This window comes from Ursus maritimus, unplaced genomic scaffold, assembly GCF_017311325.1.
Source record: "Ursus maritimus isolate PB19 unplaced genomic scaffold, ASM1731132v1 scaffold_29, whole genome shotgun sequence".
NCBI classification, from domain to species: Eukaryota; Metazoa; Chordata; class Mammalia; order Carnivora; family Ursidae; genus Ursus; species Ursus maritimus.
The window spans coordinates 33,628,450-33,640,836 of NW_024425452.1; the positions used below are offsets into that span (position 1 = coordinate 33,628,450).

The following is a 12,387-nucleotide window of genomic DNA, read 5'->3' on the forward strand; positions in this document are numbered from 1 at the left end:
ATACGACTAAGGCCAAAGGGCTATTACTTGATAGAGTTGGGACTTAAACAGCTCGGTTCATTTGGTTAGTTTCTTTCAAGCCCTCCTTTAACCAAGTCAGAGAAAGAGAATACTGAGTGTCTAATCTTCAATTCACTGTTTACTCACTGTCACATTAGAAGGTTCTTGATCTCTCTCTTCCTGTAGTTCCCTGTCTCAGTTAGAAATAGTAAACATTGGCTCATACTCCTATATTTATAGTGGGCAAAAATAACAAATAGTGGCAGAAACCATTCATATAAAAATGGCTTATTGAGATCTGATTTTAGATTTTTCCAATTTTAAGTAATTTTAAGTATTCTTACAGAGAGACTGAAACCCACCTCCAAATGCTGTCAGTTTGAGCGGCTAGATTATATTTCATTTCTTATGTTTTTTAGGTTTTGGCTCATCTCTTGGATATGGTTTTCTATAGTGATGAAAAGGAACGGGTTATTCCTTTACTTGTAAATATTATGCATTATGTTGTGCCCTACCTCCGAAATCACAGGTACTATTATTAAAGTAGATTTCTTAATTCAAAGCCTATTAAAAACAAATTGTGTTTCTTTATTGCCATTTTTGGAATTACCACAAAATGACATTATTTTTGCTTTGAATTGTAATGATTTAAAAAAAAAACATTATTTCTGTTACGGTGCCTTCATTTCATATCATCGTCGTAGGTGAATGTGAACGTTTACGAATCACGTGATTCAAGTTCTACCGCATAGGTAAAGTGGTTCTGGCTCTCCTTCCTCCTAGTGCGCACAACGCCCCTAGTTACCGAGCCTGCGTGCAGCTGCTGAGCAGTCTTAGTGGGTATCAGTACACACGGAGAGCTTGGAAGAAGGAAGCCTTTGACCTCTTCATGGATCCCAGTTTCTTCCAGATGGATGCCTCTTGTGTTAACCAGTAAGTCGTCGTCGTGCTTTGACTCAGTGGGATAACGCATCTCACTGCAGTCAGCGACTAACCTGCAAAATATGGCACTGTTTCTAACATAACAGCAAAATCTTAACTAGGTATCGTAATCCTTGTTTCTTTCAGTTGGAGAGCAATTATGGACAATCTGATGACACATGATAAAACAACATTTAGAGATTTGATGAGTGAGTATTATGGGATGACAGCCTAAGCAGTGTATTTCCTGATCATGACCCATTCTTATTGTTTACCTAGTTCTTCTCTAGAAACTACTGAATTAGCTCTTTGTAAAGTTATACTTGGTATCCTATAGGGATGGAATGTTAAAGTTTAAAGAGGACGGGACGCCTTGGTGGCTCAGTCAGTTAAGTGTCTGACTTTGGCTCAGGTCAGGATCCCAGATCCTAGAGTCAGTTACTAACTAATGACCTTAAATTGCAGGAAAGCTGCATGAGTCTGATGATTTCATGTAAGTTCTTGAACACAAGCCGCAGCTTCCCATCCGGAAAAGGGGCAGCATATTCTCCTCTGATCATCACAGGGTTGTTCTAAGGTTCAAATTCATCTGTTCCACAAATATTTATTAGAAGACAAAAATGGGCCAGGCCATTATGCTAACCTTAATCATAAATAAGATTTTTTTCAGGGAGTCGGTAGTTGGGAAGGAAGTAGGGCGATACGATAGATTTTAAGTAGCACTGAAGAGCTCACAGGTGAGGTGAAACTAAAGCCAGCTCCGGGAAGCCTACGGACAAAGTAGTCCATGCATAGGGGACAACAATTACAAAGGCCAGGCCAGAGACTATTTTTTTTTTTTTTTAAAGATTTTTTATTTATTTATTTGACAGAGATAGAGACAGCCAGCGAGAGAGGGAACACAAGCAGGGGGAGTGGGAGAGGAAGAAGCAGGCTCGCAGTGGAGGAGCCTGATGTGGGGCTCGATCCCGTAACGCCGGGATCACGCCCTGAGCCGAAGGCAGACGCTTAACCGCTGTGCCACCCAGGCGCCCCAGAGACTATTTTTAAAGCAATGAGGCATTAGGCAGATGGCATGAAATGTGGGTTTTATAAAATGGCATGGTCGGTGTTCTGGATTTTCTAAGTCTTCCTCTCTCTCCACATTCACACAGCTTGCCCCTGGTCTTCTGGCTTCTGTATGCTGGGTCTGTTTGCCCCCACCCCCCCTTCTGCCCCACAGACGAGCCACAAATCCTCCACCCCAAGCTCCTCCCACTCGTGGAAGTCACAGGATGTCTAGCCGTTTTTAAAAACAAATAACAGAATAGTCATTTTTCAGATGACTGCACGGGTGTATCACAGCCTCTCTCACTTGCGTTGTTTCAGCTCGTGTGGCTGTGGCTCAGAGCAGTTCCCTTAATCTCTTCGCAAACCGGGACGCGGAGCTAGAGCAGAGAGCCATGCTTCTCAAAAGATTAGCATTTGCTATTTTTAGCAGTGAAATTGACCAGTACCAGAAATATCTTCCAGATATACAAGGTAAATAATGAAAACCTATTTTCTCTGTCTTCTAAACTGTTTTTTTGTTCCTTAGGAAACACTTTCCCTAAGCTGTAGGTTGGGGTGAAATCTACCAAGTGTAGGTGGATGGAGAATATTGTAGAAACAGAAGTCTGTTCTGTGGAATCATCAGAAATTACCATCACCAGCATGTAAAAAAAAAAAAATTCAAGCACTGAATTTGTAGGACTTGCCTAAATATGGTCTCTATTTTATTGTTTGGTTCAAGTTTCTTGAAGAATTTGTGTTTAAGGATGAGGCGTCAGACTATTTTGCTGCAGGCAGGCATGTTAGTGGGGTTTTTTTGTTTTGTTTTGTTTTGTTTTATTGTGGATAAGGGGTTATATATTTTTAAGGAGAACTAAAATACAGGCAGAGCCAAGACATTTTAGCCAGAAGTAACATTTGGCGATCTGTCGTTTGGGTGGGGATTGTATAAGGTTTTGATAAGCTTTACTAAATGGGTTTAGAGGCCCTCTGTGTCCTGAAGGGTATCCGTGCGCTCATCGTCACCCTGTGCCACCAAATAGCTCCACGGTGGGGACGAACTTGCCCTGGGGCAGAACTGTTTGATACCCAAGTCAGTGTACTTACAGCCACCAGCTTCAGCGGCCGCTGTTGGGGACTGGGCTGGGAAGACAGTTGTCATCTCTGTAGTGAGATCATTTCTCTCAGAAGAGAAGTGGCTCCTTCTTTCCTGACCCTTTATACTGAGTGTCAGATATGCAACATGCCATTATTTGTCCTGTGATTTTATTTTTAAAGCTGACCCAAATCAGTGCTACTCAAGAGTGTGGTCTGCGGACCAGGATGTGGCTTTTATCCCATCCGTGATGAGTTCGGATATTTAGAGGAACCATTTTAAACTTATTTTTAGCAATCTGACAGAATCTGTTGAATCTAATAAAAAGAAAATGACATGCGTGTTTTATAGCTTCCTTTGCCTTTTTTCTAGTAATTCATTTTTACTGTATTTTATGAAAGTAACAGTCTGCATCAGACTGGAAATTTTTTTTAAATTGATCCTTCACCAGATAGTTCAAGAAGTAGTAGGCTAGCTTCTATGGGAACGTTTACATGAAAATGATCATCATTATTAACCTATTGAAAATACCCTGCATTTCTTTCAGAGAGATTGGTTGAGAGTCTCCGTCTGCCCCAGGTGCCAACTCTTCACTCGCAAGTGTTCCTGTTTTTCAGAGTGTTACTTCTAAGAATGTCTCCACAACATCTTACCTCACTCTGGCCTACCATGATTACAGAACTTGTGAGTAAATTTTAATCATCAGGTTATAAATCTAAATTATAACACAGTGCCATTAGCATCAACATGCTTACTGGATAAAAACTAATCTTGGAAAAGAACCGAACTCTCGTTAAGTTTGTTATAATTTTTAGAGTTGAAAATGATAGCGCGAGTCAGATTCCATCTCCGTACAGCTGAAACTTCTTGTAAATCCTTCCTTCGTCGACGTGCTTTCGTGTTCTCTTCTACACCGAGTCTTGGTCCTGGCTGTCAGGCCTGGTTGCAGGCTGCAGCCGTAGCTGTGCAGAGGCTTGAGATGGTTCCGCTCGGTTAACTGCCGCGAGGCCTGTGCTCACTCCTCAGGGGCAGCGCTTACCAGCTAAGCTTCCTCCACAGAGACCTTCACAGATGTTGTGATCTCCCAAACAGTCAGCCTTCCTAAGTCCCGCTACACCCATCTGTTCTCCTCCCTGGGTCACACCATTGTCCTCATCTGAATGATCTGGAAGGCTGGGCAAGAGGACATGAGTAAAGAAAGGGAAGTGAATCTGTAACTCCGAAAACCCAAGCCATTATAATCTCTTCACAAAGACACTGGCTTTAATATATGTATATTTTTAAATAACTAACTGTGTTGCATCATCACCAAACAAAGCCTGGCTTCATCCCAGCTCAGTCACGTTATTAGGAAGTCTCTGTGCTAACTTTGCGGTTTAACTTTCAGAAACTAGGTATGGTTTCATTTGATCGAACCCAAAAATTTTTTTTGGTTTAATGAAAATATAATCTAAAGAGAACTTGAAAGAAGCATTAAATACCAAGTTTAAATAAGCATTTAACATGAATTTCACGGTCTTCAGGTACAGGTATTTTTACTGATGGAGCAGGAGCTCACTGCTGATGAAGATATTTCACGGTAATAATGTCCTGCATTTCCATGTTTTCTTGTCAGTGTTCAGTATCCTAAGTCATCCAGAATGTTACAACTAGGAGAGTATAGATACTGTTTTATATGAATACTTTTATATGCGTCAGTTATTACCTAAATGATCATATTTGGATAGAATATATCATTTATTATTTTATCCTTAACCATTTATTTGTATCATTTATTTATTTATTCCTTAACCATTTTAGACTAAACTGTCAACACTCGTGGCCTTTGTCTTCTAGATGAATTTAGTTTAAAGCAGTATTATTTCAGCTCCCTGAGCCATCTTGGTTTTGGTAGGTCACATGTTGTCCCTGAAACATCAGCAAAACCTATCATGGCAGGTAACCTGTAACTAAGGTGTCATATGTCCAGATCTTTCCAGCATGATCTCAGTGTACTAGTTTTATTCTTTTTAGTACAGGCAGTATACTAATATAACTAAATATAATTTTTTATTTAGGAATTTTTGTACAAGTTTGTGAACTGAAAAGTTCCTTTAACACCATGTGTCTTGAATATATTTTATTCTTCAGTGCTAGGTTTATTTAAAAAAAAAAAAAAGCATTCCCCTGTCCCAATAACTGTTTGTTTTTTGGAAGGACACCCCCCGCCCCCGCCATCTTTGCAGAGAGACATTGAGTAATAGGAAGGTCTCTTGGTTTACAGCTTGTGTTTTTATATTTCTTGAGTGCAACTTAAGTTATTCTGTACTATTTTTACATTCTCAACATAAGTGAACTTTTTAGGGGCGCCTGGGTGGCTCAGTCAGGTAAACACATGACTCTTGCTTTTGGCTCAGATTATGATCTCAAGGTCATGAGATCGAGCCCTGCATCGGGGTCTGCAGTGGGCTTGTAGCCTGCTTGAGATTCTCTCTTTCCCTCTTCCTCTGCCCCTCCTCCACTCTCCCCCCCATTTAAAAAAGGGGGGGCCTTTTTATTTGAAAACAGCAAAATTAATTGAGTCATGACCTCGCTCAGCAGTTACTGGTACAGGTACCGGAATGAGAAATAGTAGCTGGCACTTTGGGGATTGCCTGTCAGGAAATGGGTACAGCTGCTGACAGCACTGTCTCCTGCTTACAGGACTTCAGGCCCCTCTGTGGCTGGTCTGGAGACAACCTACACAGGAGGTAATGGCTTTTCTACTTCATATAACAGCCAGCGGTGGTTAAACCTCTATCTGTCTGCTTGCAAATTTTTGGATTTGGCTCTGGCATTGCCCTCCGAAAATCTTCCTCAGTTTCAGATGTAAGTAAAAGCAAGGATATTAAATGGATATTTTTGAAAATGCATTTGCTTTTGGTAACTGACATCTAGGACTAATTTAAGTTTTTTGTGAAAGTTGAAATATTCATAGTTTTTACTAAAATGGGGGGGGCGGTGTGTGCAGCAGTTCCTGGAGGTAAATGGTCGCTGTGGATAAGTTAACAGCATTTAGTTAACAGATGGAGCACCTACCACGGATGAGGCAGTGGGCTGCGTGACTCAGCCGCTTCCAGCCCAGCACAGGGGACTACAGTTGAACTGGGTGTTCTGATAGCTGACAGGCAGGAGGCTGTTGAGGTCCCCAGCAGAGACCCGCTCCTAGCTTTAGGCCCCAAGTGCATATTTATACTGACCGGCTGAAGGGCGGGGCAGGGGGCGGGGGCGGGGGGGGGGGTTGGAATGGACCTGGTTTGTGTGAAATGCTGAGGAATCAATATCGTAGGAGCAGAATGTTGTGAGAAGAGGCAGGAAAGGGGCTGAGTGATGCACGGCCTTGTGAGCTGTATGAGAGCGTTCGACTTCAACGTAAGGACCGCGGGAGCCCATTGAATAAGGAACGAAGGGATGTTACCAGGCTTGCGTTTTAGGAATTTTACTTTGGCTGCATAGTTCGGACAGAGGACTGGAGATGGGCAAGCCTGGAACCAAGGAGACTTTCATTTCCGATGATAGTGAACTGAACTGGAGAGATGATAGCAGAGGGGACTTGGGAGAAACTTAACAGAAGCAAATTCTCCTAAGTGTTCAAAAATCTTTCATTAAGGCTTTCCACATTTAAATTTCTCAATAGGCAAGCTATATAAGATTGTTTTATCAAAGTAGCTAAGATAACTTGAGAATTTATCCATATGATCAAATATGTTTTTATATATAATGCATTTTACTATTCTTTGGAATGGGGAGTATCAATAGGATAAAGAGTAAGCTACCAGAATCTGCTTTCTATACTGGACATGCTTCAGTCTCTAAAAAGTGCTGTTTCACAAGCTTACTTTTTGTTAGATTTAATGGTAAGAACTAGAAATTCTTTTTTTTTTTTTAAAGATTTTATTTATTTATTCGACAGAGATAGAGACAGGCAGCGAGAGAGGGAACACAAGCAGGGGGAGTGGGGGAGAAGAAGAAGCAGGCTTCCAGCTGAGGAGCCTGATGTGGGGCTCGATCCCAGAACGCTGGGATCACGCCCTGAGCTGGAGGCAGACGCCTAACGACTGCGCCACCCAGGCGCCCCTAGAAATTCTTTTTAGATTAATTCTAGTTCCTTTTTTTCTTCCATTTGAAAACTATATACACCTACTTCTTAATAAATTTGAGGAGTCACATCTGTTAAACTGATGTTACTCCTGAAGAAATTCAGAAAGGGGTCCTAAGCAGAATTGTTGGAAAGTGGCCAGAATTAATTAGGAGGCTTATCGTCACAAGAGTGATAGAAACTATAGTCTTCGGTGCTCTAGGAAGAACATTAAATAGTATGCTCATGGTATTGACTTTTTGGCTTCTGTGATCAGAACCAAAATGAGTTCATCCTGTTTACTTGTCAGGACAGCGTTAGGAGAAAAGGGATGAAATAGGTTGTAATACTAAAAAAAATATATTAATTTTTTCTAAACTGTTTTTTAAAAATCTATAAGTAGTAGATGATGACATGGAGAATTTAATCTTGAAAGAGTAATATCTTCCTAAACATGATATATATTTCAAAAGTTAAAGATATTTGATAACCACAAAAAGTCTCTGTGTCACCAAAAAATACCATGAAGTGGAAAAGGCAGCAACGAGTTGGGGAAAGATTATTTGTGAACTTGCTTTTAATATGTAAAAATCAATAACCCCATAGGAAAATGAGCCAATGACAGTGAACAAATAGTTCATAGAAAAGAAATGGCCTATAAACACTGGAAAAGCCATACTCAAGAGAAATTCCACTTATAAGTAACCATCATAATAAAGATCTAAAAGTATATTTCTTTTTAACCTTAACAGAAGCATTATTCTAGTTGCAAGCGTACACGGATATCGTCTGGTTGTTCTCCAAGGAAGTTACATTTACCAAAATTCAAAATACGCACTCTCTTCAAGCCAGTTATTCTATTTCCAAGGAGTTATACTATCACTATACTGTCAAATGTACAAAAATTAGTATTATGTAAGGGTAGCCGTTGTGGCATTATTTCTAATAGCAAGAAATGGGACAACCTAGGACTGGTTCAGTCAGTTCATTCCAACACTGGAGTACTGTGTGGTTGTTAAAGAGAATGGGGTTTTATAGGATATTATCTCCAAGATACCTAATTAAATCAGAACAGGCAATAGTCATGCTTTTTTTAAGTTTACAAAAAGGAGGAGGTTGGCTGTGTGCAGATGTGCTCTCTTATGCAAGAACTCTGGCTGGACACACAGGAAACTGGTGATATTGTGGCATGGAGACCGACTTCTGTAGTGTGTCCTTTTATACTGTTTGAACTTTTCCCATAGTCAGATATTAATTTTACTTATTGAAGACAAAAATAGAAACAAAAATAGAAGGGAGGTATGAAAGAAGTCCTGTTTTTTTCTTTGCCCCTTTGCGTGTGTGGGATCATCTGGCCAAGTACATGGTAGGGATTGTGCCCATTAACAGATGAGGATGGAATCATTTAAGTTACTTGCTTTGTGCTCATGAAAAAAAAATGAACACTTTATTTACTGTTTACAACCCTATGAGGTCATTAATAGTATCTTAATGGTGAAGAAAGGGTCGGGTGAAGAATCACGTCATATTGGAATGTTTAAGTGGTGGGGTCGTGACCTTTCCAGTGTACTTGTGTGGCCGTGTCTTACATGGCACGTCTTGTCTTAGCGGTGTCGGTGTTCTTCTACATGCAGGTACCGGTGGGCCTTTATTCCAGAAGCCTCGGATGACTCCGGTCTGGAAGTCAGAAGGCAGGGCACACACCAACGAGAATTTAAACCTTATGTGGTTCGACTAGCAAAACTTCTTCGGAAAAGGGCAAAGGTATTGCATTCTTCTTTTTCTTTGCAGGTGTAAAAAGACAAAATTTGTAAAGCGTATTTATATCATGTCTTATGTACTTTATATCTTTCAGTGTGTATCAGGCTAATTAAGAGATCTTTGCCCCAAAAAACAATAATGAATTTGGCGTGCTCATCAGTGAGCCTTTGTTCCAAATCTTTCGTCTTTTTTTAACATTAAAATTTTTTCAGGGACACTTGGCTGATTCAGTCAGTGGAGCAGCCGACCCTTGATCTTGGGGTCATGAGTTCGAGCCTCAAGTTGGGTGTAGAGATTACTTACAAAAAATAAAAACACAAAATTTTTATTTTTTTCAAAACTGTAAAATTTGGGGATGATGTGGGTTTGCAGTATGTGCTTTGAGTGCTCAGAAATTTTCCAGTCTTCTGGGGTCCCCTAATCAGGCAGCAGCCCCTAAACTAAACCGCATTCCACAAACAGTGGGATGGAGGAAAGTGATTAAAGAGGAGATTGTGCTTGAAGGATCTGAGGAACTTGATTTAAAATCAAGTTGTTTCTTTAGGAACCAAGTAAAAGGGCAGAGATGAAGGTGAAAGTTGGATCCAGAGTTAGGACAGGACTTGGGTACTTCTCACTTTGATATTACAGGGTTTGAAAAAATAATCACCACGACAAATCCAGAAGCCTTGTGATGATATATGTGAGCCCAGGCACATGCACTTTCTGTCATCCCTGCATCTCATTAGTACTGACCGTTTTTTAAGACCCGCCTCTGTATCTAAAGGATAAACAAGACAGCCTTTTGCCTAAAACGTGTCCCCTAGAGTAAGAAAACAGTTTTGATTAGAAAGCATTTTCTACACTTTAAACAAGGTCTTCACGGCCAAGCATACTTTTCATTGGAACAAAGGCTATGAGTTCTCCTCTTTCCTTCCACAGGACAAGGAGGAGGACTTTAAGACAGTGATTTTGGAGGGATTGGAGATGGCCAAGCATCAGGTGAGGGTGGCTTTTTGATGCTTGTGATGTGGCAGCAAAAGTTGCCACATCTGGACCAAATATTGAGACACAAACCCAGGTCTGGATCTCAGCAAGTACAAGAGAGGTAAACAGGAAGGAAGTCTGTCTTCAAGTGTAGACTGAAAGGAAATATCATTTTTACGGAAACATGTCTGACTTTTTGATTTTGATTATCGAGGAGGTGGTATAGTTCTGATGAAGGAGAGCAGGACACCAAAACGAGTGCACTCCGTATCGGGCAAGAGCTTAGTAGTAAAGGCCCTCTCCTACAGGTCCATCTTGGCAGGAATATAAACAAAAGATTACACCTTAGTTCTCTTACATTTGGAAACTAGTTGTGTAGAGGGTTCAAGCATATTATGCCTTTCCCTCAGGATAAATTCATCTCGGTTTACCCTTTAATTACTATTGGACTGTAGTTTGATTAAGGGGACTGGAAAGGTGTGGCATGGTCAGCCACCTCATGGTAGCCAGTGACGGGAAAGTCGGTCCTGGGACTGTCATTAAATTAAAGCCAGTGTTCTAGTTAAGCAAAAGGAAGAGGTTTTCTATATCCTATATTTGAGATTGGAGGTTAAATAATTGCTGTTTTTTCTTTTCTCTGGCCATAAAAAACTGGATGATCTTTTTTTGTTTGCTCCTTTTTTAACCAGTCTATTTTCCAGTCTCAGGATTTTATTTTTAAAACAGCAAACGAAGCTTGTGATCACACACAAGAATATAAGCTGGGTTTTGCGTCTGCTTTCTCCACTAGGAAACTAGTGTTATTAAAATATTAACAGTGAAAGTTTCTCAGCAACATCTGATCTGAGAAGGCAAACTCCATTTGTTAACCAATAGGACAGATTGTAGTTCTGCTTTTTAAGTTCCCCTTGATGATTTTTTTCTCCATTTTCTCTCTCCAGTCTGTGTGTTCTTATATCTGTGATTCTGCCCAAACTCAGACATCTCCAAGTTCTCTCATAACTTTCCCTAGATAAACTGATGTCTACATCTTTGTATAATCTAGTTGGCTTCTTAAACCAGACTCTTGGTACACAAATTATTTTAATTGCATTTACATTTAGTTGACAGAATTTTTAGAAAACTACATTCTCGTTTGACTTCTCTGCTGGAAGACAGAGTGTATTTCCCCACTTTTTAAAACGAGGAACCATTCTGTATCTTGCCCAGGGATGCCCTCCCGTGATTGCAGAGCCGTGACACCAGCCCTGTTGTTTTGACTCCAGGTCCCGCTCTCCTCCCCGTGTTAACACAAGCAGCAGAGAGCAGTGTCTCTCCTTGAGTGTTCCTTTCCTTTCTTGTACTGACAGTTCTTCACTTTGAAGCCTGCTACCATGTTGGGGCAAGTTTATGCCATTTGGCTAAAAGGGAACTACCTGATGTACTAGAGGTGACATGCAGAAGCCTGCTGTCTCTTCTGGCCTTCTTCTATAGTTGCTTAGTCCTGGGTCACTTTAGTGGGAGTCCAGAAATCTGGGAGCTTTTTGAGTATATGCAAAGCACAACATTAACAGTGACTACTTGACTCTCCCTCTCCAAAACCAATTCTGCTAACTAAGCTTGCTTACACGCTCCAGTTGGAAAACTGACTACAGTGTTGGACCCCTCTAACCACACTTCATAACTGGCACGAAGAGGCTTCATTTAGAAGCAAGAGTTTAATCAAGTCTGGAATGGAGACTTAATGTCATCATTTGTATTTGTTAACTGTTGCTGATGTTTATACCCTTTGAAATGTTCTCATGGACCATATTCGTCTGTTAGTAACAATGCCCTTGTGTTTTCTACAGAAAAACCCGGAGGAAGACAACTCAGGGAGAACGTTGGGTTGGGAGCCTGGGCACTTGCTGCTCACCATGTGTGCCGTGCGCAGTATCGAGCAGCTCCTGCCGTTCTTCAGCGCGCTCAGCCAGGTCTTCAACAGCAAAGTCACCAGCCGATGCACCGGACACTCAGGGAGCCCCACCCTCTACTCAAACACCTTCCCTAACAAGGACATGAAACTGGAAAGCCACAAACCATTTTCCAGCAAAGCCAGGCAAAAAATAGAAGAGATGGTAGAAAAAGATTTTCTGGAAGGGGTGATGAAAACTTGAAGCACTACAAGTGGTACCATTTAACTAAATGTAAATGTAATTATTTAAAACAAACATTGCTCTCAGTTGTATAGTTTTTGGGTTTTTTTGTGTTTTTTTTTTTTTTTTTTTTGTATGTATGTAACAAAACACATTTCAGGTTGTATTTAATTTAAATATTTGTAAATAAGAGCAAATGTCTGAATGTGGCCTGAATCAAGTTTAAATATTGTTGGCTCATATTGATTATGGTGCCTGAGAGAGATCTATATATACATCTAATAGTCCATTGTTTTACTGTCCTGAATTGTCTTAAACCTGCAAAATACACACTGCACATTTTTTGCTATTGGTTTCAGGCTTTGTTTAATTTAGATTTGTTGGGATCTTTTTTCTGTTATTGA

The 12,387-nt window shown here is 40.5% G+C and overlaps 1 protein-coding gene across 1 annotated transcript in view; it reads left to right on the forward strand.

The window, feature by feature from the left end:
- Nucleotides 1-12,330, forward strand: part of DOP1A (DOP1 leucine zipper like protein A) — a 104,015-nt gene extending 91,685 nt beyond the window's left edge. Inside the window, exons 29-38 of the mRNA XM_040643702.1 lie at nt 420-529; nt 784-933; nt 1,069-1,130; nt 2,290-2,442; nt 3,594-3,730; nt 4,570-4,625; nt 5,729-5,893; nt 8,777-8,906; nt 9,825-9,884; nt 11,699-12,330. Of these exons, the coding sequence (XP_040499636.1) occupies nt 420-529; nt 784-933; nt 1,069-1,130; nt 2,290-2,442; nt 3,594-3,730; nt 4,570-4,625; nt 5,729-5,893; nt 8,777-8,906; nt 9,825-9,884; nt 11,699-12,004 (1,329 nt within the window). The 3' untranslated portion in view covers nt 12,005-12,330. The remainder of the gene's footprint in view (nt 1-419; nt 530-783; nt 934-1,068; nt 1,131-2,289; nt 2,443-3,593; nt 3,731-4,569; nt 4,626-5,728; nt 5,894-8,776; nt 8,907-9,824; nt 9,885-11,698) is intronic.
- The last annotated feature ends 57 nt before the right edge of the window (nt 12,331-12,387 follow it).